The sequence below is a fragment of the Aotus nancymaae genome, unplaced genomic scaffold, assembly GCF_030222135.1.
Source record: "Aotus nancymaae isolate 86718 unplaced genomic scaffold, 86718_ANA_hifiasm-v0.15.2.pri h1tg000011l, whole genome shotgun sequence".
NCBI lineage: Eukaryota > Metazoa > Chordata > Mammalia > Primates > Aotidae > Aotus > Aotus nancymaae.
Genome location: NW_026988422.1, coordinates 42418040 through 42439853, shown reverse-complemented (window position 1 = coordinate 42439853; position 21814 = coordinate 42418040). Strand labels below are relative to the sequence as shown.

Here is a 21814-nt window from a genome sequence, read left to right as displayed (position 1 = left end):
AGAAAATTTGGAATGCACAAAGAAGGAAGTCCCCTCAACCCCATCATTTAAAGATAACAGCTGTTAACATTTTGGCACGTGTCCTTCCAGACTTTTCTCTATGTGGAGATGTTTCATTCTTGTGATCTGGAAAAAAGTAAACATTTAAGAGACAAAGCTGGTACTGGGCATGGTGGCTCATGTCTGTAATCCCAGCACTTTGGGAGGAAGAGGCAGGCGGATCACCTGAAATTAGGAGTTGGAGACCAGCTTGGCCAACATGGCGAAACCCCATCTCTACTAAAAATACAAAAATTAGCCGGGCGTGGTGGTGCACCCCGTAATCCCAACTACTTGGGTGGCTGAGGCATGAGAATTGCTTGAACCTGGGAGGTAGAGGTTGCAGTGAGCCGAGATCACGCCATGTACTCCAGCCTGGGCAACAGAGTGAGACTCTGTCTCAAAAAAAAAGAAAAAAAAATGGAGACAAAACCTGAGGTCTTTAGTCTTCAATTTTATTTCTGTTTTAAACAGTAACTAAGAGCTTGAAAATGTCCCTAACAGCAGGACCCGCCCCATGCATTCCAGGAGGCTTCCCCGCCAAGGCTGAGGTCCAGGCTCCAGGAACTCCCCCTCATCAGGCCTGATTTCTCTCTGGAGATGGGACAGAAGAGGCTCTCCAGTTAGAGGGGAAGTTGGCACTAAAGGTCACCGTTTAGAAGGATTGGGCTCAGACACAGCTGCCTTTGTTAGTCTTAGGGTATTTTGAGATTTGGTAGCATGCTCAGATTGTGGGAGTGCATGGAGAGGGGCTCCTGAACTCCTCTCCAGCCTCACTTGCTCCTGGGCAAGCCTCACAGCACCCCTTCCTCTTGCTGGCTCAGCACGCTGCCTTTGGAAGAGGGGCACCAGATAGCCTAGGTATTCCAGCATGCCTTTGTGTGACCGGGTCAGCTGCAGGGAAGCATGCTCCCCTCAACTTCTCCTGGCCTAGGCAGGGTGCAGAATCAGAAAGGTGATAAAGATTCAGACCTGAGATACCAACCCCTTACCAACCCTCACCTAAAAGGGGATATTACAAGGACATCATCTCTGTGTGACTTGGAGGGGCAAACCTGGGTATTTAAACTCCAAGCGTAGTAACAGCTGGGCCCCCAGGCTGGAGGCAGCTCAATGCATGCACTTAAGCAGCAGGGGCAGCTCAGCAGGAGGGTAGGGCCCACAGGGCTGGACCTACCCTCCCCACACTGCCATCCACACCCATGGTAACCATGGAAACATAACCACCCCGCTCCTGCCAGCTGCCTGGGTTCAAATAACCAGGACTGGCCCACTTCCATCAAGTCAAGGCCTAAACTGATGCCAGGCTGGCCACAGAGTGGTTGCAGGAAGAACTGGGATTGGGTGATTTGGTCAGTCCAGGCTTCCCAGCACAGCTTGGGAGGACTACCACAGGAGCCTCCACACCCTGCTGTCTGGGCTGGGGTCAGACGGGGCTTAGTCAGCCAGCACAGTAGCCAGCAGAGCCAGCCAAATGGCCCTGATGCCCTCTGCCTGTGGGCTAACAGCTACTGTGTGGCAGTAGCCCTTGCTGCAGCAGCAAAAGCCTCTGGGTGTCATTGAGGGGACTTTCTGGCTGCTGCTCTGCCTGCTCTGGCTGCTCAGCCAGCCCTCCAGGGTTAAGGATGTACCGATAGTCACTGGGAACGCCACCCACTGCCCCCATGCCACTGCCATCCGCAGCCCCACTGTAGGGCTGATCCCCGCCAGGCAGCTCCAGGCTGCCTCCCGTGGCAGGCTCCTCAGCTCTCTGGATGTTGATGTATAAGGGATCCTGGCTGGCGGAGAGCACAGACAGCTGGCCCAGGATGTTCTCCAGTTCCATTCGCAGACAAGTGAAGCTTGGGCGCTGCTTGGGGTCAGCATTCCAGCACTGGTACATGAGATCATACCTGGGGTGGAAAGAAGCGTGAGCAAAGGCAGCAGCCCTCCCCTCAAAAGCAGGGGCCCCTTCATCATATGGCACTAGGGTTTTTAAAAATTGTAATCCCTGGTGGGGCACAGCAGTTCACACCTGTAATCTCAACACTTTGGGAGGCCAAGTGGGGAGGATTATTTGAGCTAAGGAGTTCAAGACCAGTATGGGCAACATGGCAAAACCCCATCTCTACAATAACAAAAATAGCTGGGCTTGGTAGACATGGCTAAAGTCCCAGCTACTCGGAAGGCTGAGGTGAGAAGATGACTTGTGCCCAGGGAGGTCGAGGCTGTAGTGAGACATGCTGACACCACTGCACTCCAGCCTGGGTGACAGAGCGAGACCCTGGGTGGATCACTTGAGGTCAGGAGTTCGAGACCAGCCTGGCCAACATGGTGAAACCCCGTCTCTACTAAAAAATTCAAAAATTAGACTGGTGTGGAAGTACATGCCTGTAATCCCAGCTACTCGGGAGGCTGAGGTAGGAGAATCTCTTGAATCTGGGAGACAGAGGTTGCAAAGAGCCGAGATTGCTCCAGCCTAGGTGACAGAGCAAGACTCTGTCTCAAAATAATAATAATAATAATAATAATAATAATAAAATCAATAAAAAATCCTCACTATTTGGGGCCAGGCGCAGTGGCTCACGCCTATAATCCCAGCATTTTGGGAGGCTGAGGCAGGTGGATCACGAGGTCAGGAGTTCAAGACCAGCCTGGCCAACATGAAACCCCATATTTAAAAAAAAAAAAAAATCCTCACTATTCATACACAACCTTTGAGTATCTGGAAAAAGCTTCCAGCTCTCCTCCTGACAGGAATGCTTTTTTACATACAATTTCAGGAACCTTACAAATTCCCTGAAGCCTATCACCCAGGGTGCCCAAGGAATGCCTCAGGCCAAGGTTGAAAAATAAAAACCAAAAAACCTAATGGGAAGAGGCTGAAATCAAGTCCAGCGAAAGCAAATGCCTGCTCTCTTGCCAGTGTCCATGACAAGAGCCCCAAGCACTGCCTCAAACCCAGCACACCCAGCAGGGGCCTCTAATAATGGCAGGGATCATGCCAGACACTGAGCAGGCCGTGGGAACAGGAATGGTCTGGGGCCGTGGGTACATGGCCAGACTGGGACACATTCCCAAGGCTGTGCTAGGAGCCAACTGGCATCTGTCCACCAGGACGCCTGGGGGAGGCCAGTGCCCGCCTGCTCTCCATTGACAGCACCAGCCCCAGCTGGGAGGAGGCTGTGCTGAGGTCTAGTCCCCACTGCCCATCAGAGCTTCTGCAGCTCCAGATTAGAACTGAGGCAGGCTGCAGCCACGGGGAGATGTGAGCTTACTGCCCCTTGCCATGCCCTGAGCTCTGCTGAATGAACAGAAGGGGCAGGGCCTGGCTTGTGTACTCAAGATTTCCCCACTGTGCAAGGGAAGGATCCCACCATCGGGCTGAACCTTCCTCTGCCTGTCCATGACCTCAGCCTTCTCAAAGTCCAATCCCAGAGCAAGAAATGGAGTAGATTCTTTCTCTTATCACAGTGGCTCCAGTCCCCCTGGTGCTCATGAAAGGTCCTCTGGGCTGGGCATGGTGGCTCACACCTGTAATCCCAGCATTTTGGGAGGCCAAGGCAGGTAGATGGCTTGAGCCCAGGAGCTCAAGGCCAGCTTGGTCAATATGGCAGAGCTCTGTCTCTACAAAAATACAAAAATTAGCCAGGTGTGGTGGCACATGCCGTAGTCCCAGCTACTTGGAAGGCTGGGGAGGGAGGATTACTTGAGCACAGATCACACCACTGCACTCCAGTCTGGGCGACAGAGTGAGACCCTATATCAAAAAAAACAAAACAAAAAATACCCACAAAAGGTCATCTGGAGGCCTAGGGAGAACTTGGCTTGGATGGAGTGGGAATTTAATACCAGAACAGACAAACCACAGTTGCTGTCATTAAGAGTTGAGAATACATATTCTAAAACCACAAGGATCTAGGTTCAAATTCCAGCTCATTCACTTAATAGCTCTGTGATGTTGGCCAAGTTACTTAATCTCTCTAATCCTATTTTCTCATCTACAAAGTGGAGATAAATAAGGGGGCAGTGGCTCACACCTGTAATCCCAGCACTTTGGGAGGCCAAGGCGGGCGGATCACCTGAGGTCGGAATTCAAGACCAGCCTGACCAACATGGAGAAACTCTATTTCTACTAAAAATACAAAAAAAAATTAGCCAGGTGTAGTTGTGGGTGCCTGTTATCCCAGTTACTTGGGAGGCTGAGGCAGGAGAATTGCTTGAACTCGGGAGGTGGAGGTTTTAGTGAGCTGAGATCTTACCATTGTACTCCAGCCTGGGCAACAAGAGTGAAACTCTTGTCTCAAAAAGAAAAAACAAATAATAAAAGTCTCTTCCTCATACATTCAGAGGAAGATTACCTGAAAGAATGCCTAAATGCCCAGCTAATGTCAGTGACACTTCCCATAATCTTGTCACAAGGGTTTTTGTTATCACTCTAGCAAAGTGGGTGGTATCACTGCCTGCCCAGTCCTGAGGGCTTTGGGCTTGCAGAAAGAGGAGGCAGTTCCCTTTTTCCAGGATCTCAGTTCTTCATCTTAGATTCCCTCCTTTCCAGCCTCCCACCCACTCTGCCTCCTCCTTGCCAGGCAAGGAGAGCGATGAAGCCAAATAGTTTTTTTCATGCCTTAGGAAGCCCCATCTGAGAGGGAGGGGGAGCTCAGCCTAGGAAGTTCTTAGACTAGCTAGGGTCTCCAGGACAAAGGTTGCATTCACTAGAGTAGAACAAATAAAATAAATAAAAATTCCAAAAAAAAGGTATTATGGGTGGGAAGGTGGTAGGGAAACCTCCCACACTTGTACTCAGCACTGTGCCTTCTATTCTTGGGGTTCCTGGTTCTCCCTACAAACTGGAGAAAAGAGACTGATAGACAAAGGCTAAAGCAAGAACTATGGGATGGGAAGGAGGAAAGAAAGAAAACAGGGAGGCGGTGGAGGAACAGTGAGTGTGAGGTGGAGTGCCATCTTCCAACTACGAGGACGTTTCATCAAAAAAACAAAGGTCCAGTTGAGGCTGTTAGTTTCCGTTAGGCCAGCAGCTGTGGTGGCAGCCATCAGCTAAAACCCCAGATCCCCCTTTCCTTCCAGAGCCCCTTCCCAGGATACTCACACGTCCTCCATACACTCCGGAGGCTGTTTCAGGCGGTTTCCGCCAATGAGGTAGTTGTAAATCTCAGCGTTTTCGATGCCAGCATATGGCGTCTGCCCACGTGTCATGATCTCCCACATGGTCACCCCGAAGGCCCACTGGGACAGAGTCAAGGTTGGGGGAGAAGCTGTCACTAGGCGTCCTGGGCCAGGCAGAGCCATGGCTCTGAGGCAGGCACAGCCTGGGGCTCAGGGGCCTCATCACAGGACAGCCAAACCCGAGAACATACTTGGCTAGGCCCTTAAAGATCCTAAAGGTCTGCTCTCACACGAGTCCCCACCAAGCTTCAGGGTCCACCCTGCTCACCACGTCGCTGTGCACAGTATACAGGTTGTCAGCCAGGCTCTCCAGCGCCAGCCACTTGACGGGCAATTTGGAGGCACAGCCCTGACGATAGTAGTCTCCGCTGTAGATCTTCCGGGAGAGTCCAAAGTCAGCCACACACACTGTCATGTCCTCTGCCAGCCTACAGGGGGTGTTGAGGGAGGGAGTCAGCCTTCCACCATGCTCACAGCCCTACAAGAGCCAGGATATCTTTTTTTTTTTTTTAATTTTATTAAACGTTTATTTTTCTTTTTTAGGGACGGGGTATTGTCATGTTGCCCAGGCTGGAGTGCAGTGGCTATTCACAGGCGCGATCCCACTACTGATCAGCACGGGAGTTTTGACCTGCTCTGTTTCTGACCTGGGTCAGTTCACCCCTCCTTAGGCAACCTGGTGGTCTCCTGCTGGGACGTCACCATATTGATGCAAAACTTAGTGGGGGCACCCGATTGGCATAGCGCATACAGCCCAGAACTCCTGGGCTGAAGCGATTCTCCCACCTCAGCCTCCTGAGTAGCTGGGACTGCAGGCACGCGCCACTGCACTTGGCAAAAGCCAGGATATCTTTGCTCCCAAGATCTCCCTATGCATAGCGGATACTGTCCCAGGCAGGAGTCAACCATTAGCTAGCTCCTCTTGGCACCTGCTGCTGTCTCCCACCCCCAAGCCCTCTAGAATTCATACATGCAATTCCGAGCAGCCAGGTCTCGGTGGATGAAGTTCCGGGAGCTCAGGTACTCCATGCCGCAGGCAATGTCCACCATGAACCGGATCAGGGTCTGGAGGGGTAGGTGCTGGTGGACAGACAGGGCAAGCTCAGGCTTCACCTGCCCACCAGCTGGGGCAGGATGGAAGGGGTCCCTGGCCAGAGAGGCTGGAGACTGTCCCCAGAATCACTGGAAGGAAGGAAAGGGATGGAGGGCCTTCCCTAGGCAAGGAAGCTTTGGGAAGCCTGAGAGGGAGCCTGGAAGCTAAGACCCTCAACCTGAGTCTCCACAAATCCCTCCCCCTAGAAAGGTCCCTTGCCCAGCCCACAATTCTCAGCAGGGTTTTGTGAGAGAAAAGGAAGCCTGCTAGATTAAAAGGATTCAAACTCAGAGCTCTCCCACTCCCACCCAGCTCCATCAACCCTGCCCAGCAAGCCCCTCTCTGCCAGGGTCTCTATCCCTTTCCAGGCCCTGTGCTCCCACCTGTTTCCTCCTGACCACCCCCACACCAGGCACTCACAAAGGGGTTCTCCCCAATCCGGGAGGCGAGCAGGAAGGCATGCAGGTCCCCGTGCTTCATGAAGGGCAAGATGACCATAGGGATGGGGAGACGGCCTTTAGCCCTGCTCCGGAGGCTCACCCCTGGGACAAGGGACAGTCCGGAGCTGAGCACAGAAGGGTCAAGGGGCAGCTCAGGTGTCTGCATAAGTTCCCACCTGCTGGATCCCATCTCTAGCTCTGGCTCTGCCACTTATATTTTCATAGGTTCCATACTGGTCTGGGGACTACCCAGCAGGGACTCTGGCAGCTTTCAGATCCCTGGAGCATCTTCTGCCCCCTTCCTTTCCTTCTCTGTCCACATAAGCAGTCTTTGTTTTTTCTGAAACAGTATCTAACTGTCATCTAGGCTGGAATGCAGTAGCCTAATCACGGCTCACTGCAGCCTCAATGTCCTGGGCTCAAATGACCCTCCCACCTCAGCCTCCCAAGTAACCGTACACAGGTGCACACCACCACACTTAGCTAATTTTGGTGTACGTGTGTGTGTGTGTGTATGTGTATTTTTTTGAGACAGAGTTTCACTCTGTCGCCCAGGCTGAAGTGCAGTGGTGTGGTCTCAGTTCACTGCAACATCCGCCCCCTTGGTTCAAGCGATTCTCCTGCCTCAGCCTCCTGAGTAGCTGGGACAACAGGCGTGTGCCACCGCACTGGCTAATTTTTGTATTTTTAGTAGAGACAAGGTTTCACCATGTTGGCCAGGCTGGTCTTGCACTTCTGATCTCGTGATCTGCCCACCTCTGCTTCCCAAAGTGCTGTGCCTTTGGGCCTTTTTTCTCTTTTTTTCAAATAGAGGTGGGCTGTTGCTATACTGGTCTCAAACCCCTGGCCTCAAGCGATTCTCCCACCTCAGCCTCCCAAAGTGCTGGGGTGACAGGCATGAGCCACCACGCCTGGCCCCACAGTCTTCATGTGCGGATCTTTGGTACGTCTCACCTCAGATTTCTACCAGGACCGTCCTTGCTATTTTATCTATTTACTTACCAGGTGAGTCCAAACTTCTTTCCTACAGGCTACCCTCTCATGTTGGCAGAGCATACTGTTAGCCCTATTCTCTATCTGCCTCCCCGCATAAGGGGCTCACCAACAAGTTTGGCCACGTGTGGATGGTCAAACTCCTTCATGCAAGCTGCTTCCCTGAGGAACTCTTCAATGTCACTTGAGGCAATGATGTCAGCTAGGAGAAAGGGATGGGAAGGAGGGAATAAAACAAGATGTGCTCCTAGATTTGACCCAGGACTCCCAGGTCTTGTCCTTAAGATCTCCTAGGCTTCCCAGGGAGCCCAGGAATCAGCCCAGTCATGAGCAGGAGAAACCCCCAAGGAGTGGTGCTATTCAGCAACTCCTCTGCTTGCTAATGCCTTCCCTTCCCTTTGGTTTGGGCAGCCCAGCAGGTCAACCAACCATAGCTGTGATCACCAAAGAGGGAACTCAGAGGACAGTCACTGCCGATGGCAGAGAGCAATGGCTGGGGCATGAATATGTGTGTTGGGGTTTACGCTTCTGAATTATTCATGTGGTAAAGACAGCATCCCAGTTAGTGCTGCCCAGCTCTTCTTGGAAAATCTAGGGGCAAAGCAGAGCCTTCTTCAGGGTCAGTCACCCCTCTTACCCTTCCACGTGATGCCCTTAGGCCACAACTACCCACCACTCACCTTTCAGCATCTTCACTGCCACTTTCACAAAGGAGCCATCCTCCTGCTTCAGCTGGGCCTCTCGCACTGAACCAAACTCTCCTAGAAACCAGTCCAAGTGAGGGAGAGTCTCCTTGGCTCTCTGCTCCCTGACATCTTCTCTCCCAAGTGACCCTCCATGGGGACACAGTCAGCAGACTCTGGGGGCACTGGAGAAGGCACCCTTGCCAGTAGCCAAAGCAGAGCATGCTGGGAGCAGCTCCTCAGCCCTCCCTGTCCCCAGCCACCATTCCACCCAAATGTCCCACACTCAGGAGTCTACAAGCATACCTTGTTTACAGGAGCCAACCCAGACCCACACCCTAAAAGTGACAGGGGCAACCAAACACCTCCAGCTATAGCGAACCAGCCATGCCCATCCCTGCACAGCCCCACATACCTTTGCCCAACATCCGGCCCAAGGTGAACTGCTGCTCTGGGATGAGCACATCCTCCAGTTTTTCCTTTAGTTCATCGCTGATGCCCAAGCTGTCCACTGTGGGCAAAGAGTTTGTGGGAAAGAGGGATCTCTGATTCCTGATCCAAAACTCAGCCTGCCTCTTATACCCCAGACTCTGCCCTCAGAGCACAGACGTGAGTTAGGTCTCCCACGGCTGGGGTGGTGAGCTCCACACAGGCAGGTTTGTGTGCCTGGCACTCACTGACATTCAGACACAGCAGTCAAATTAATGAGTTGGTAAAAGAAAACAGATAGGCGCACAAGACAGCCCGCTGTCCTTCCCATGATTCCCACCACTCACATGTGGCCTCAATGCGCTCAGGCCTTTCTCGATTGAAGGACCGGGCTGCCCGGAAGTGAACGGCTGGCTCTCCCCGGGCCATGACACTGTCAAAGGCTTGCCTAAAGGAAAACCCAGGACTTGGGGTCAGCTCCAAGGTCTTTTGTCATCACCCGAGTCTCCCTCCACATCCCCACACCCTTACCCAAACCGCGTCTCTTTCCGTCTCTTTCGAAGCAGGATGAGGGCCAGGGCAGCAGCTGTCACCAGGGCCGTCAGCACACCAAGGACCACAGGTACCCAGGATGTGCGGCTGTGAGGAGGGCCCTGGTGGCCTGTGGGAGGGAGGCACAGTGGTGTGAGCTAGGATGACACCACGGGGCCCCTTCAGAACTTTCCCAGGATGGTTATCCAGCCGGGTCAAGGGGCTTCTCTAGGTCAATAAAGGTTCTGAGGGAAAGGGGCTCCAGAGGAAGACCCAGGAGCCCTTCCTACCTGGTCAGCGACAGGCCCTGGCTGTTGTGACCTAGAGTGTGACCATGCATTTCTATGTCAGTTCTGGGGCAGACAGAGGAGAATGAGATATAGTTTGCTTGAGACAGGGTCTTGTTCTATTGCCCAGGCCAAAGTGCAGGGGCACACTGGAGATCACCGCAGCCTCAATCTCCTGGGCGCAAGCAATCCTTCCACTTCAGCCTCCCACGTAGTTGGGACTACAGATCCCAGATATAGTTTAAATACCAGTCCCGACCTCAACTTCTTCACTCTGTCTGTGGGCTGATGAGGAGTCGAGGTGCTACCAGGCTCCTCCCACCAGTCTAGGTTGCCCTTGAGAAAGTCACACCTGGCTAATTTTAAATATTTTCTGGTAGAAATAAGCTCTCACTTTGCTGCCCAGGGTGGCCATCTCCTGGACTCAAGCAATCCTCCAGCCTCAGCCTCCCAAAGTTGTGGGATTACCGGTGTGAACCACCACTCCTGGCCTTATTTGTCTGTCTGTTTGTTTAGAGGCAACAGTCTCACTCTGTTGCAGAGGCTAGAGGGCAGTGGTGCGATCATAGCTCCCTGCAGCCTCAAACACCTGGGCTCAAGCAATCCTCCCGCCTCAGCCTCTGGAGTAGCCACCACACCAGGCTAATTGGTTTTTTGAAATTTTTTATAGAAACAGGGTCTTGTTATGTTGCCAGAGCTGGTCTCAAACAGCTGGCCTCAAGGGATCCCTCAACCTCCCGAAATGCTGGGATTACAGGCTTGAGCCACCATGCCCAGTCAAGATATAGTTTAAATACCAGTCCTGGCCTCAACTTCTTCACTCTGTCTGTGGGCTGATTAGGATGCGAGGTGCTACCAGACTCCTCCCACCAGTCTAGGTTGCCCTTGAGAACCTTGATCCCCTGAGCCTCTGTCCCTCTCCCCTACAGGCCTCACCTGCATGGTCATGAGAAGAGACCACCAGTGGCTGACTCCAGGGTCCACAGCCTACTGCATTGGAGACGCACACACGTATGATCAGGTCCTTTTGGGGATCCCAGCCTGTCAAATTGGCCCTGGTCCCCTCCACTGTCAGCTCATCCTGCAGCCAGGAAAAGCCCCCACCCCATACTGAGCCTGAGAAGGCCTCCAGCTGGGGCCTGAGGACAGAAAAAGGTCCAGCAGGGAGCATGGGAGTATAGGGGCACTGTGGGTTCAGGGGCTGCGAGAACACAACCTTCTGGGAGTCATCACATTCCTGCTCCAAGCTGCAGGGGCCTCTCCAGAACACAAACAAGGCTCAGTCCCAGAATGCACAGGTGGGGGATGGGAGCGGACTGAGCTGGGGACAAAGCCTTATCTGTGCCCTCCCCCAGCTCATGCAGGAATGTGCTTCCTGCTTTATTTACAAAGTGCACACAGGATGCAATCCTAACAGGAGACATAATCCTCTGAGAAGTGGAACTTGCAGAGGAGGGTGAGGAGGAAAGGATTCTCTGGGGCAGCGGGAGACCCAGGCCCGCCAAAGACAATCGTTTTGAAATTCTTAAAGGCCTTAGAACCCTGAGGACTGATACTCCAGGAGAGTGGAGAGAGGGGAGGGTTCTGTCTCTCTTACCTGGGTTCCATTGTCTTGAACCCAGGACAGTTTATAGGGTCCCAGGGGGCCTTCAAAAGGGCCCTCAGGGATCACTTCTTCCCACTCCAAGATGAGGCCTGAATCTGTGCGGATGGCATGGAGGTTTTGGGGAGCGCTGGCTGGAGCTGTAGCCAAAGAGAGAAGATTGCTAAGATCCTGCCCTTCCCACCATCATAATCCCATGCAGACCTTTGGAACCAACTCCCAAGAACTAAACAGCTCTGAGAGGCACAGATGGGGGCAGGGTTCACCTCCCAGCTCTGACTGCTCTCACCCACTGTGCTGGGGGAGGGGTAAGCAATGGGCAGGACAGGCAGCACCCCAGCTCGGCAGTGTTGCTCTTCATCACCATGGTTACTGCCTCTCTGCCTCATCCCTCACCACTCCCCTCTCACAGCTATGCCAGCCTCCTTGCAATTGCCAGAGAACTACAAGCAAGTTTCTGTCATAGGGTCTTTGCACTTGCTGTGCCTGCTGGCAGTGATTTTCCCCCAGATATTTATATGCCTTCTTTATCCTTCAGACCCTACTCAGACCTTTTTAGGGACTGTTTCCTTAACCACCTGGGGGCACTCTTCATCAACCACATTATCTGATCTTTTCTAGTTTCCTTATCTGTTCCACCCAAAAGAACTAGATACAAGGTAGTAAGTAGAGATATGCAGTAAATGCTTGCTGAACATGCCTGAACCTCCCTCTCCACCAGCACCATTCAGAACTCCAGCCAACACGGGCCCCTTTCCCGGCTCCAGCCCTGCCCAGCCCCTCTGCTCTATGCATCCCTTACCTAGACCCTTGGTCTGAAAGGGCACCCAGTCAGCATAGGGAGAGGGCCCCAAGGCATTGGCACAGCGCACCCTGAGGCTGTAGTTGGTGGCAGGCACCAGGTCCCGGAGCAGGCAGGTAAAGGGGGGCACAGGGACCACAACAGCCAGGACTTCCCAGCCTCCTGGGGCCTGTGTCACCTATAGAAAAGCAAAAAACGAATGTAGGGGAGAGCCTGTGAGAGACGGAAGATGAGAAGGGTGTAGTTACGGGTGCTTGAATTAATGCTTCCTCTATCAGCAAACACTTGCAACCCACCCCCTCCCATCTGCCCCTACCCCAGTCATACACCACGTTCCACACCTTCATGACTTTGCAAATGCTGTTCCTTTCACTTGGAATGACCTGCTCTTCCCAGCAAAGCCCTACTCATCCTTTAAGACTCAGTGCCAATAGAATTTTCTTGGTGAAAGCCTTTATCAACTACTCTGGAGAACTCCTCTTGTCCTTTTGTACTTGGTGCGAAACTGTTATGGCACTTACCACTTATTGTGCCTGTTTACATGCCATGCCAAAGTTCCAGAGCTTCTGAAGCTCAGAGAAACTGGGAGTCTAGGGGCACCATGAACCAGACCCTCATCTTATATTTTCAGGGCCCAGGGCAAGAGTACAAATAGACATCCATGTACTATATGGCTAAATATTTAAACACTGTAAATCAGCTAACAAACTAGTAAAAAGTTTCTATCTTAACATTTTGACCAATAAACCTTCAAAACAACCTGGAAAATCAGGTTTGCATTTATGACTCTCCAAATCCCTGAAGTCCCAAGTCAGGATGAGGCGGGACTAGAAGAGCTGGCCCGAAGCCAAGGTCTGCACCATGAGGGGCCTCATGTGCACAGGCGTGAACAATGCTGACTGCAAAGCCAAGCTCCATTCCCATCCCCCTCACGACTGGCTGCCCCTTGGGCTTAGAGGTGCTCATATCACTCTGTGGTCCATCCTTGGGAGGATGGACTAGGGAAGAGCCCGACACGGGCCCCAGAAGCAGACTTGGGACCATTAAGGCAAGAGATCCTGAATATCTAGAGCACAGTGTGACAGTGAGGGGGTGCTTGCCATCTGGATGGGCATGTCCTCTTGGCCCTGCAGACTCTTTGCCGGGGTCAAAGGGTTGGTCAAAGGGTTGGCCAAAGGAGGGCCAGAGTAAGATCCTCCTTTTTTTCTCTCTCTAAAGACAAGATCTTGCCCTGTCACTCAGGCTGGAGTGCAGTGGCAAGATCTCGGCTCACGGCAGCCTTGACTTCTCAGGCTCAAAAGATCCTCCCACTCCAGCCTCCTGAATAGTTAGGACTACAGGCACATGCCACTATGCCTGGATAATTTTTGTATTTTTTTGTAGATACAGGGTTTTGCCATGTTGCCCAGGCTGGTCTTGAACTCCCAGGCTCAAGCAATCCACCTGCCTCAGCCTCCCAAAGTGCTGGGATTACAGGCATGAGCCACTGTGCCCTACCTGAGTAGGGTTCTCTAAATGGTGAAGCCCAGAGCAGGGGCCCCTTCTGCCCAGGGGAACTGCCCAGAACAGTTTTGAAAGGTACTTATTAAATGGTTTTTGAGTAAACGGATGAAAATGAGCAAGGCTGCATTGCTTCTTGTTTATAGTATCACCTCACCCAGCTTTTCCACTCTCCAAGGCTTAGGGCCCCTCCTGGTCTTCTCTTTCGCTTCAGTGGGGTTTGGGAGGTGAGGTGGAGCATGACAGCATGAGTATCAGCAAAGGTCTGAGCTCTCACCTAAGTTAGAAAAACTTGGCCGGGTGCATTGGTTCACGTCTGTGATACCAGCGTTTTGGGAGGCTGAGGCAGGCAGATCACTTGAAGTCATGAGTTTGAGACCACCCTGGCTAACATGATGAACTACCAGTCTCTACTAAAAATACAAAAAAAAAATTAGCCAGGCATGGTGGCAGGTGCCTGTAATCTCAGCTACTCAGGAGGCTGAGGCAGGAGAATCACTTGAACCTGGGAGGTGGAGATTGCAGTGAACTGAGATGGTGCCACTGCACTCCAGCCTGGGCAACAGAGTGAGACCCTGTCTCAAAAAAAATGAAAAAGAAAGAGAGAGAGAAAGAAAGAAAGACTCTTCCAGGTACCCCAAATCTGCTCTAGTGATCTCCTTTCCAACCTGAAGAATGCATGAATTTGAGCCAATCTGCAAAGTCTCTTAGTTGCCACAGCATCCCATTATAAGAGACAGCGGCCTGTGCTCCTACTGCTATGGAGCAGCACCTGAAAAGAGCTGCAGACCAAGCCCGGGAAGCTGTCTAGTGAGTGTGATACCCATGTCAACAAAATGCTGACCATGCAGCCAGAACGAACAGCACCTGGCCCGAAGAGCCTACCTGAACTGTACAGGATTGCAGCAGGGCTCGGCCATCCGCACCTGGCATCCAGGCCACACTAGCATTGCTGCTGGAAAGCTTTGTCACGGTGATGTTGAAGGGGGCTGCAGGCAGTGCTGTGGATGGGGACTCAGAATCAGTGCCCAGTAGGGATATGAGCAGAGGGAGCAGGAGGCATGGGAGTCAAGCCTTGAGTCTCTCTGAGGGTCCAGGGCATCCCCAACGTGAAGACAGCTACTTTACTTAGCACTCCCAGGACCACACTGATACACAAACAAGCAGCCAGCAGTGTACAGCTGCTCACACCTGGGAGAGTGCCTGGGCTGTGGAGGGAGGTTGCCTTTCCCTGCGATGTGACCGAGGAATGAGATGAGAGGGTATGTGGGGGTGGCACCTCAGGCTTGGGAGATACAAAAAAGAGACAGGCAGCTGCCCTGCAGCCACAGCCCGGCTCCCGCAGACACTCTCCCACCCGCTCTTTCTGTGCGCCAACCCTCTGCGTCTCCTCCATCCAGTGCTAGGTTGTTTTCCCCACCCCCATCCCCTCACAGGGAGGAGCAGAAACAAGGCTGGGCCTTGACCATCTCCTGCTGCCTCCCTCCCTTCTTTCCCTCCCTCCCAAGGACTCTGCTTCGTGATGGGAAATCTGCTGTGACGTCAAGGATTCTATTCTCAGCTCAGCCACGCAGGGTCTCAGGTGCTCCCACTAGGAATGGGAGCTATGCCAATTAACCCCTTGCTCCCTAGATCCCAGCAGGACCAAGGGGAGCTGGAACACTGGACAATTCTAACTGCAGGACAGCTCCTGGGAATGCCCCCGGCCTCATCCCCCTTCCTCCCCGCCAGCCCTCCTACCTTGTAGGTGAACAGTGGCTGTGCGAGAAGAGGCCAGGCCTTTTAGGTTGTGAGCTTCACAGGAAAACATGGTGTTCTGGGTCACCCCTGGGGCCAGAAAACCTCAGTCAGCTCCCCAAGTAGCAACCCCCACTCAGTGAGGGATTGGGAAAGGGGAATACTCAGGCTCTGGTCTAAACATCCTTAAATCCCTGCAGCCAAAGGAATGGGCTGGACAGTCAGGCACGGTGAAATGAACAGGGATGCTGGAGTCTGGTGAGCCTGGAGGGGGCTCTGTTTTCTCATCTCTCAAATGGGAGAATTGTGAACTCAGGTAACGAGTGTGTCAAGTGCACAGCGTGCAATAATGTTGTAGCACCCTCCCGCCTCCATCCCCTCTCCCACACACAGCACAAGTTGCCTCCCTTTTCTGGTCACACTTTTATTGCGCATACCACAGTGAGCCCTTCTGTTTGCTCTGTGCCCCTTCGGGGTTGTTATTTGCAGACTCTCTGCCTTGCAGTGGTTCTCAGCTCTTTCTGCACGTGTCTTGTCTCCCCAATTATACTCAGTTATTTGGCTTCTATTTCCTTTGTATTCCCGCTGTCCCCTGTGGTGCCTAGCACAGTGTGGTGTGGAGTAGGAGTTCAGTGAGTGCTTATTATACCAGACTGCCTTCCTGAGGGTCCCAACCACGCACATCTGGAAGGAAGGGAACCCAACCTCCTCTCTAATCTGCTCCAACTCAGTGCCTCCTGAACAGGACCTGCCCTTGTCTCATAGTCCACCTCTTCTCAAGATTCAAATTGCCGGGGAATCTAGCTCAGCCTCCATTTCCTGGCACCTTCCAGCACATGAGACCCATCTTTTTTGCCCAGTTCAAGCCTCAACCAGAAACAGTATACTTTGTTTCACAAATTAACAAGCCTTACAAGCATGTGAGGGTATGTGTCCAAGAAACTTGGGGCCCAGGTGGCTGTGCAGGTGTGACTGTGCAGAGGTACAGGCAGACACAGTTGTTTGGGAAAATGTCTGGAGGTTTTTGGAAAGCGTCATTAGGGGAGGAGGCCCTGTATCTTTGTGCTAACCTCCCCCTACCCCTTCTCTCTCCCGCCTCTCCCCTCTCTGCAGTCGGAGAGTCTTGTCTTCTCAGTGTCTGCCAGATACTCCTCCCTAGCTCTGCGTGGGCTGGTTTCTGGCTCCTTCCCTTGGGAGGGGTGGGGGATGGGTGCCCCTGGTCTCATACAATTCATCTCCAAGGGCCAGCTGTGCATGGCCTGGACTGCTGTGAACCAAAGACAGAGGCCCCACACCCTCCTTAAGCACACACAGCAGGATCACCACTAATAAGCCCACCCGGCCAGCCTAGCACACCTAACTAATGAGCTTAGTAAGGGTGCAGCTCACGTCCCCAGACACTGGGGCTTGCTCTGGACACTCACAGCTGCAAACTCAGTGGCTGAAACTCTGCCAGCTTCAGTGCCCTCGAGGACCCAGCTCCTTCTCCACTCCAAGCCCCCTTTTGAGGCTGCTCACCTGTTACATTTAAAACGGATGGAGAGGGAGCGGGTCCCCCGATTTTCGTAGTTCCTCTCCACCAGACAATGGTAACAGGTTCAGGGGGACCCACAGCCTCACAAGACAGTTGGAAAGGGGCATTGGGTGGCACTGCCAGATCTTTTGGCTCCACTGTGAAAAATGGCACACCTAGGAGAGAAGGGGAGTGAGGAGTGAAACTTGCCACCTCTTGGCTTCCTACTGTGCAAATCACAAGTCTGTTTACATCTGAAGTCCTCCACACAGAAGGTTCCCAGAGGCCCCTTATGATCAGGGCAACAGCAGAACAGGAACCTAGCTTATGAGGCAGGCAGTGCTTCTATTTTTTAGCCTCCTTAAGAATTTTCTTCTTTTGTGATTGGGGGGTCTCTCTATGTTGCCCAGGCTGGCCTGGAACTCCTGGGGGCTCAAGCGATCCTCTCGCCTTAGCCTCCAGAGTATCTGGGACTACAGGTGCACGCCACCACACCTGGCACCTTGGACGCATCTTCCATGCTGCCCCCTTAGCCATGGCGGATTTAGATAACTCTTCTTGCAGTAAGAGAGGAGACTGGGGATAGAGAGCTGGGGGAGGGGTCTGAAACTCGGGGGAGTGGGTGGGAGCTTTAGCAGAGTTCTGCTGCCAGGCCCCAGCTCCCATTCAGGGCCCTTTGTTACTTTCTTAGTCACTTTGTTTTCCTGGGCTGAAAAGCTCTGAGCTCCCGCAGCTGCAGAGCCTTCCTCCCCTCCCCCAGCTGGCCAGGCCACTTGGCAGAACAGGGTCCAGTCCCAGATGGGTGCTTGAAGCTTGTTGCTCAAGCAATGGAAACAGACTGCACCCCACAGTTTGTGGATCCCAGTTGCCCCCTTGGTTCTCAGATACCCAACTCCAACTGATAGGGTCTTCTGATGTCTGGAGTGGGCCTAGAGCCTGGACAATCAGGACCCACAGAGCAGTGGGGGAGCCCAGCTTCCACGGAGTTCTCTGCTGCAGAGGTATGGTCACCAGCAGACAGCACGTGCTCCAGGCCAACATGCCCATATGGCTCTGCCTCCTCACCTTCTACCGTGAGCCACACTGGCTGGGAGATCTCGGTTTCGCCCCCATCCTCCACCTGGCACCAGTACCGGCCCGCATCAGAGCGCTCCACTGACTTCAGGCTGTGGAAACAGGATACCAGGCTTGCTTCCCAGGGTCAAGGGGGCAGCTCTGCCAGGCAAACTTGATGGGTTCAGCCTGCCCCCACTTCTGGAAAGTCCCACAGGTAGCCACATAAAAAAACCCACAAACCTCTGAGCATCAAGTGAGGCCCCCAGTTCCCAATCCCCAAGGAAAGAGCACAGCCTGCCCCCTGGCTGGCAGCCCACACCTTCCCTCACAGGCCTGCACCTGAGGAAGCCGATCCAGTGCTGCTCACTGACGGGGATGTACAACTGGTCCAAGTGCTGGACCACAGCCCCATCCTTCACCCACTGGATATCAGGCTCCTCCATTCCCTCCACACTGCAGTTGAGCTTCACTGGCTGCCCCTGAGACACTGTCAGCTTCACCGGGGCTCCCATGAGCTTCAGACCTGAGGAGTGGAAGGAACATGTGTCACCTTGAGAGGAACTCTGTCTCTGTAAACAGTTCCCATTCTCTTCCAGAACGTAGCTTCTGTGTCAGGCAGAGGGCTCTTTCTTAGCCAAAGTCAAGGAAGCAGAGGTAGGACAGTGTGGGAGGGAAGGTGGCTAGACCTGGGCTAGGGGAAGGGGCATGACAAGCTCTCCAAGTTCCCACTAGTTCTAAGGACCTCTTCCCCGTATCCTCCTGCTGAGACCAGACAGCAAAAGGAAGGCAGGCTGGGCTGAAATGACAGGGAGTTACCCTACTGGGGCGGGCATTGCCCTAAGAATAATTGCTGCACCCAACTAGTGCAACAGGCTGCCAGCTCTCCACCCAAGGTGTCAGCCCAGACCCTGTATTGCTGCCAGCACCCTCTGCACCCAACCTTACCAAATGGAGCAGGGCTGAAGAAGGGAAGGAGGGGGTGCTCCCCTGAAGTGGAGAACATATGGCTGCAAAACCACGTCAGATCAAACACATGGCAGCCTTCCTGGCAGCCATCCGCTCTATTAATACCTGAATGTGGGCAGGGGCGGGTGCTAGGAAGGTGGGAGGCAGAAGGAAGGGCTGGGGCCCTGAGCAGGGAGCCTAAGCCCCCGAGCCACTGCCACACCAACAAAGGCCACTCTTTGGAACTTGTGTGTGTGTGTGTGTGTGCGTGCATATGCACACACACATACACACACACTGGCACCTCGCCCGGCTTCCTGGAGTGTTTTTAAGCAGAGAGAGGGGCAGGTCAAGTATCTGCATAACTGAAATCCAGCCCTGCTTCTTCTTGTCCTTTGCTGTGCAACTCTAGGCAAAGTCGTGGGCTCCCTGAGCATCAGGTCCACACCTTTCAGCTTATAAATGCTCGTCACCCGTTTCCCTTCCCTTCCCTGAGAGGCTGATATGGCAGGGAACGCTGTCTCAAGAGAAGATGCCAGCTGGGTGGCTGCTGTCCTGGCCTGTGGCTCTTCCCTGCTCCCTTCACCCTCTCAGGACCAGTCACAGGACAGGGGGGCGCAGCCTCCCGCTCTCTATAAGCCCAGCAGTCACCGAGGTGCGGGGTGGGAACTTGGAGAGCACCGTGCTGCATGGAACGCTCTGGTCACTAGCAAATGCCTCAGTGGCTATGTGGGAACACAAGGCTAACCCCTCCCAAAGACCAGCAACCTGGCCCCAGCCCATCCTCTCCAAGGTTCTGCTTTCAGGAAGCTCAGAAGGCACAGGAACTCGAGTGTGCCCATTTGCTTTTTGTGACTGGGCACTCTCACAGCCCCTGTTCCTAAATGGTATCAGGGTGGCCTTTGGGTGCTCAGCCCCGGCCCGTGTGGTTTCAGAGCCGGACCTTCGCGTGCAGGGCAGGCAGAATGGGGTCCCCAGAACTGGGAAGGAGGGATCTAACAGCTGGGAACATCGAGGCGGGAAAATGCAGTCCCAAACACTCCCCGATGACCACACAGCCCACACCCCGCTCAACCTTCCCTTCCACCCCGCCACGAGAGCCCAGAGTGCCAGAAAGTTGGGGGTGGGGGCCCGGAGGGATATCTGGCGGCGAGTACTCCGCAGCGCGCCCTGACCCGGCCCAGAGCCTCGGCCTTCGGCTCGGGACCCCGACTCCGACTCCCGCCCGCCAGGCCCACCCCAAGCTCCGATCCCCGACCGCGCCCCTCCGCAGCCCCCGGCTTCCCCCACCTCTCGGGCCAGCCCCTACCTGCGGCTGCGGACTCCGGGAGCAGTAAAGAAGCCAGAGCCGCCAGCAGCAGCCCCAGCCGCGGTGGCGGCGGCGGCGGCAGCGGAGGGAGCCCCGGCCGCCCCATGCTCCGCCTCAGCGCCATCGGCGGCGACGCCGCACCATGCCGGGCCCGGTCCGCGAGCGAGGAGGGAGGAGGACGGGGAGGAGGAGGAGGAGGTGGGAAGGGAGCGGGAGAGAGGAGGGCTGCGGGAGGGGCTGGGGCCGCCCGTGGGGCGGCGCCGGGGAGAGCGCCTCGGATACTCGCGTCCGCCTCCCGCCGCGATCACCGCCGTCAGCAGCGCTGGGTCCCCGGGGCCGCTCCCGGGCCACCGCGATCCTTCCACTGCCGTCGCCGCCGTCGCCGCCGCTGATTCATGTTCTTCTCGGAGCCGCCGCCTCCTCCCAGCCCGCCCGCAGCCTGAGCTCGCACCGCCCCCCCGCGGAGCCCCGGCGGCTCGCTCCGAGCCCGAACCCCGGCCAGCGCCGCAGACCCCCGCAGCCCCGCCGGCACCCCGGCCCCGGCCGCCCCCAGACCGTACCCGAGGATCCGGCTCGGCCCCCAGGATGGGGCTCCCCGGTCACGCCCCTCCTTTCCCTAAAAGCGCTCCAGCATCTTTTCCATTCTAGCGCTCCGGAGCCTTCCCTCAAAACCCCGATGGCAGCCCCTACCACACCCCAACTTTTGTTCAGACTGTGATCCCAGAATCCAGCACCCGCTAGGACTTAAGAGCACCTCAACCCCCTAGACACTCCCATCTATCAGGCCCCCTGAAACTGCCGTGACCCAGGGCTCCCCCAACAGGATCTGCTAGCATCCCTTCGTCCCTCACTTTCATTGAGCCGTTCACCCAAAATTCCCATATTCACGTCCTATTGCCATGCCTTTATCTCCAAGTCCCTCCTACCTGAAAATGCCCATTTTCTCCAGCCCCACTTGCCGTATGTTTTCCAACTTAGGTCTTGAGTTTCCCAAGATCTTGATAATCCCCAGGTTTTACCTAATATATATCCCCACCGCTACACTACACAGGCCAAAGCCCAATTGCCCTTATCTTTTTGGGCTGTCATTTTTCCTAGTTGCTTCCCCTGCTTCTACCCCTTTTCCCAGGACCTGCTGTGAAAGTTGGCTTTGTCGTCACATTGTCCAATTAAACATTAGCTATTATGAGTAGACCACCTTGAGCACAGTAGGCACTCCATAAATAAATAGGCAGATGCCTGTTAAATGAATGAATAATTGCCTCAGAGCCTGCCCCACAACCAGTAATCATGGGGGTGGCCTTGCCCACATACATCCTGTCGGGCACCTGCAAAGCCGGTTCCAAACCAAACCTACCAAGTGTGCTCCTCCCCTTGCCCTTCCCTCTCTGCCTGCCCCCTGGAACCCACTCCACACCCGCTCCAGAGGTCCTGGGTGGAGAGGAGGGACCAGCCATGCAGTCCTGGTTGCCGCAGGTTCACTGGATCTTTTCAGGAATTCTCCTGAGCAGCAGGGGCCTGCCTTTTCTCCCACTTGGCCCCAGCAGTGCTTGTTTATTAATTACACTAATGATAACAACAGCAGGGCTGGCAGCAGCCTGAGACCCAGCTGGGGGCGCCCCCAGGCGGCAGCAAGAGGAGAGACTCAGGAGACACTATCAAGACATGGATGGCAGGGGCCAGATGTC

The 21814-nt window shown here is 54.2% G+C and overlaps 1 protein-coding gene across 1 annotated transcript; it reads right to left on the bottom strand.

The window, feature by feature from the left end:
• Positions 1-473: 473 nt before the first annotated feature.
• Positions 474-20265, bottom strand: TYRO3 (TYRO3 protein tyrosine kinase). Its single transcript, XM_012462446.3, has 19 exons — positions 20127-20265; positions 18212-18395; positions 17882-17982; positions 16822-16992; positions 15307-15393; positions 14452-14567; positions 12067-12244; positions 11259-11404; positions 10598-10742; positions 9375-9504; positions 9191-9291; positions 8830-8925; positions 8412-8492; positions 7841-7933; positions 6719-6840; positions 6176-6285; positions 5474-5633; positions 5129-5265; positions 474-1931 (listed from the first exon to the last, which is right to left on the bottom strand). The coding sequence occupies exons 1-19, from the start codon at positions 20248-20250 to the stop codon at positions 1541-1543; spliced, it is 2673 nt and encodes an 890-aa protein (XP_012317869.1). The 5' UTR covers positions 20251-20265; the 3' UTR covers positions 474-1540.
• Positions 20266-21814: the final 1549 nt, after the last annotated feature.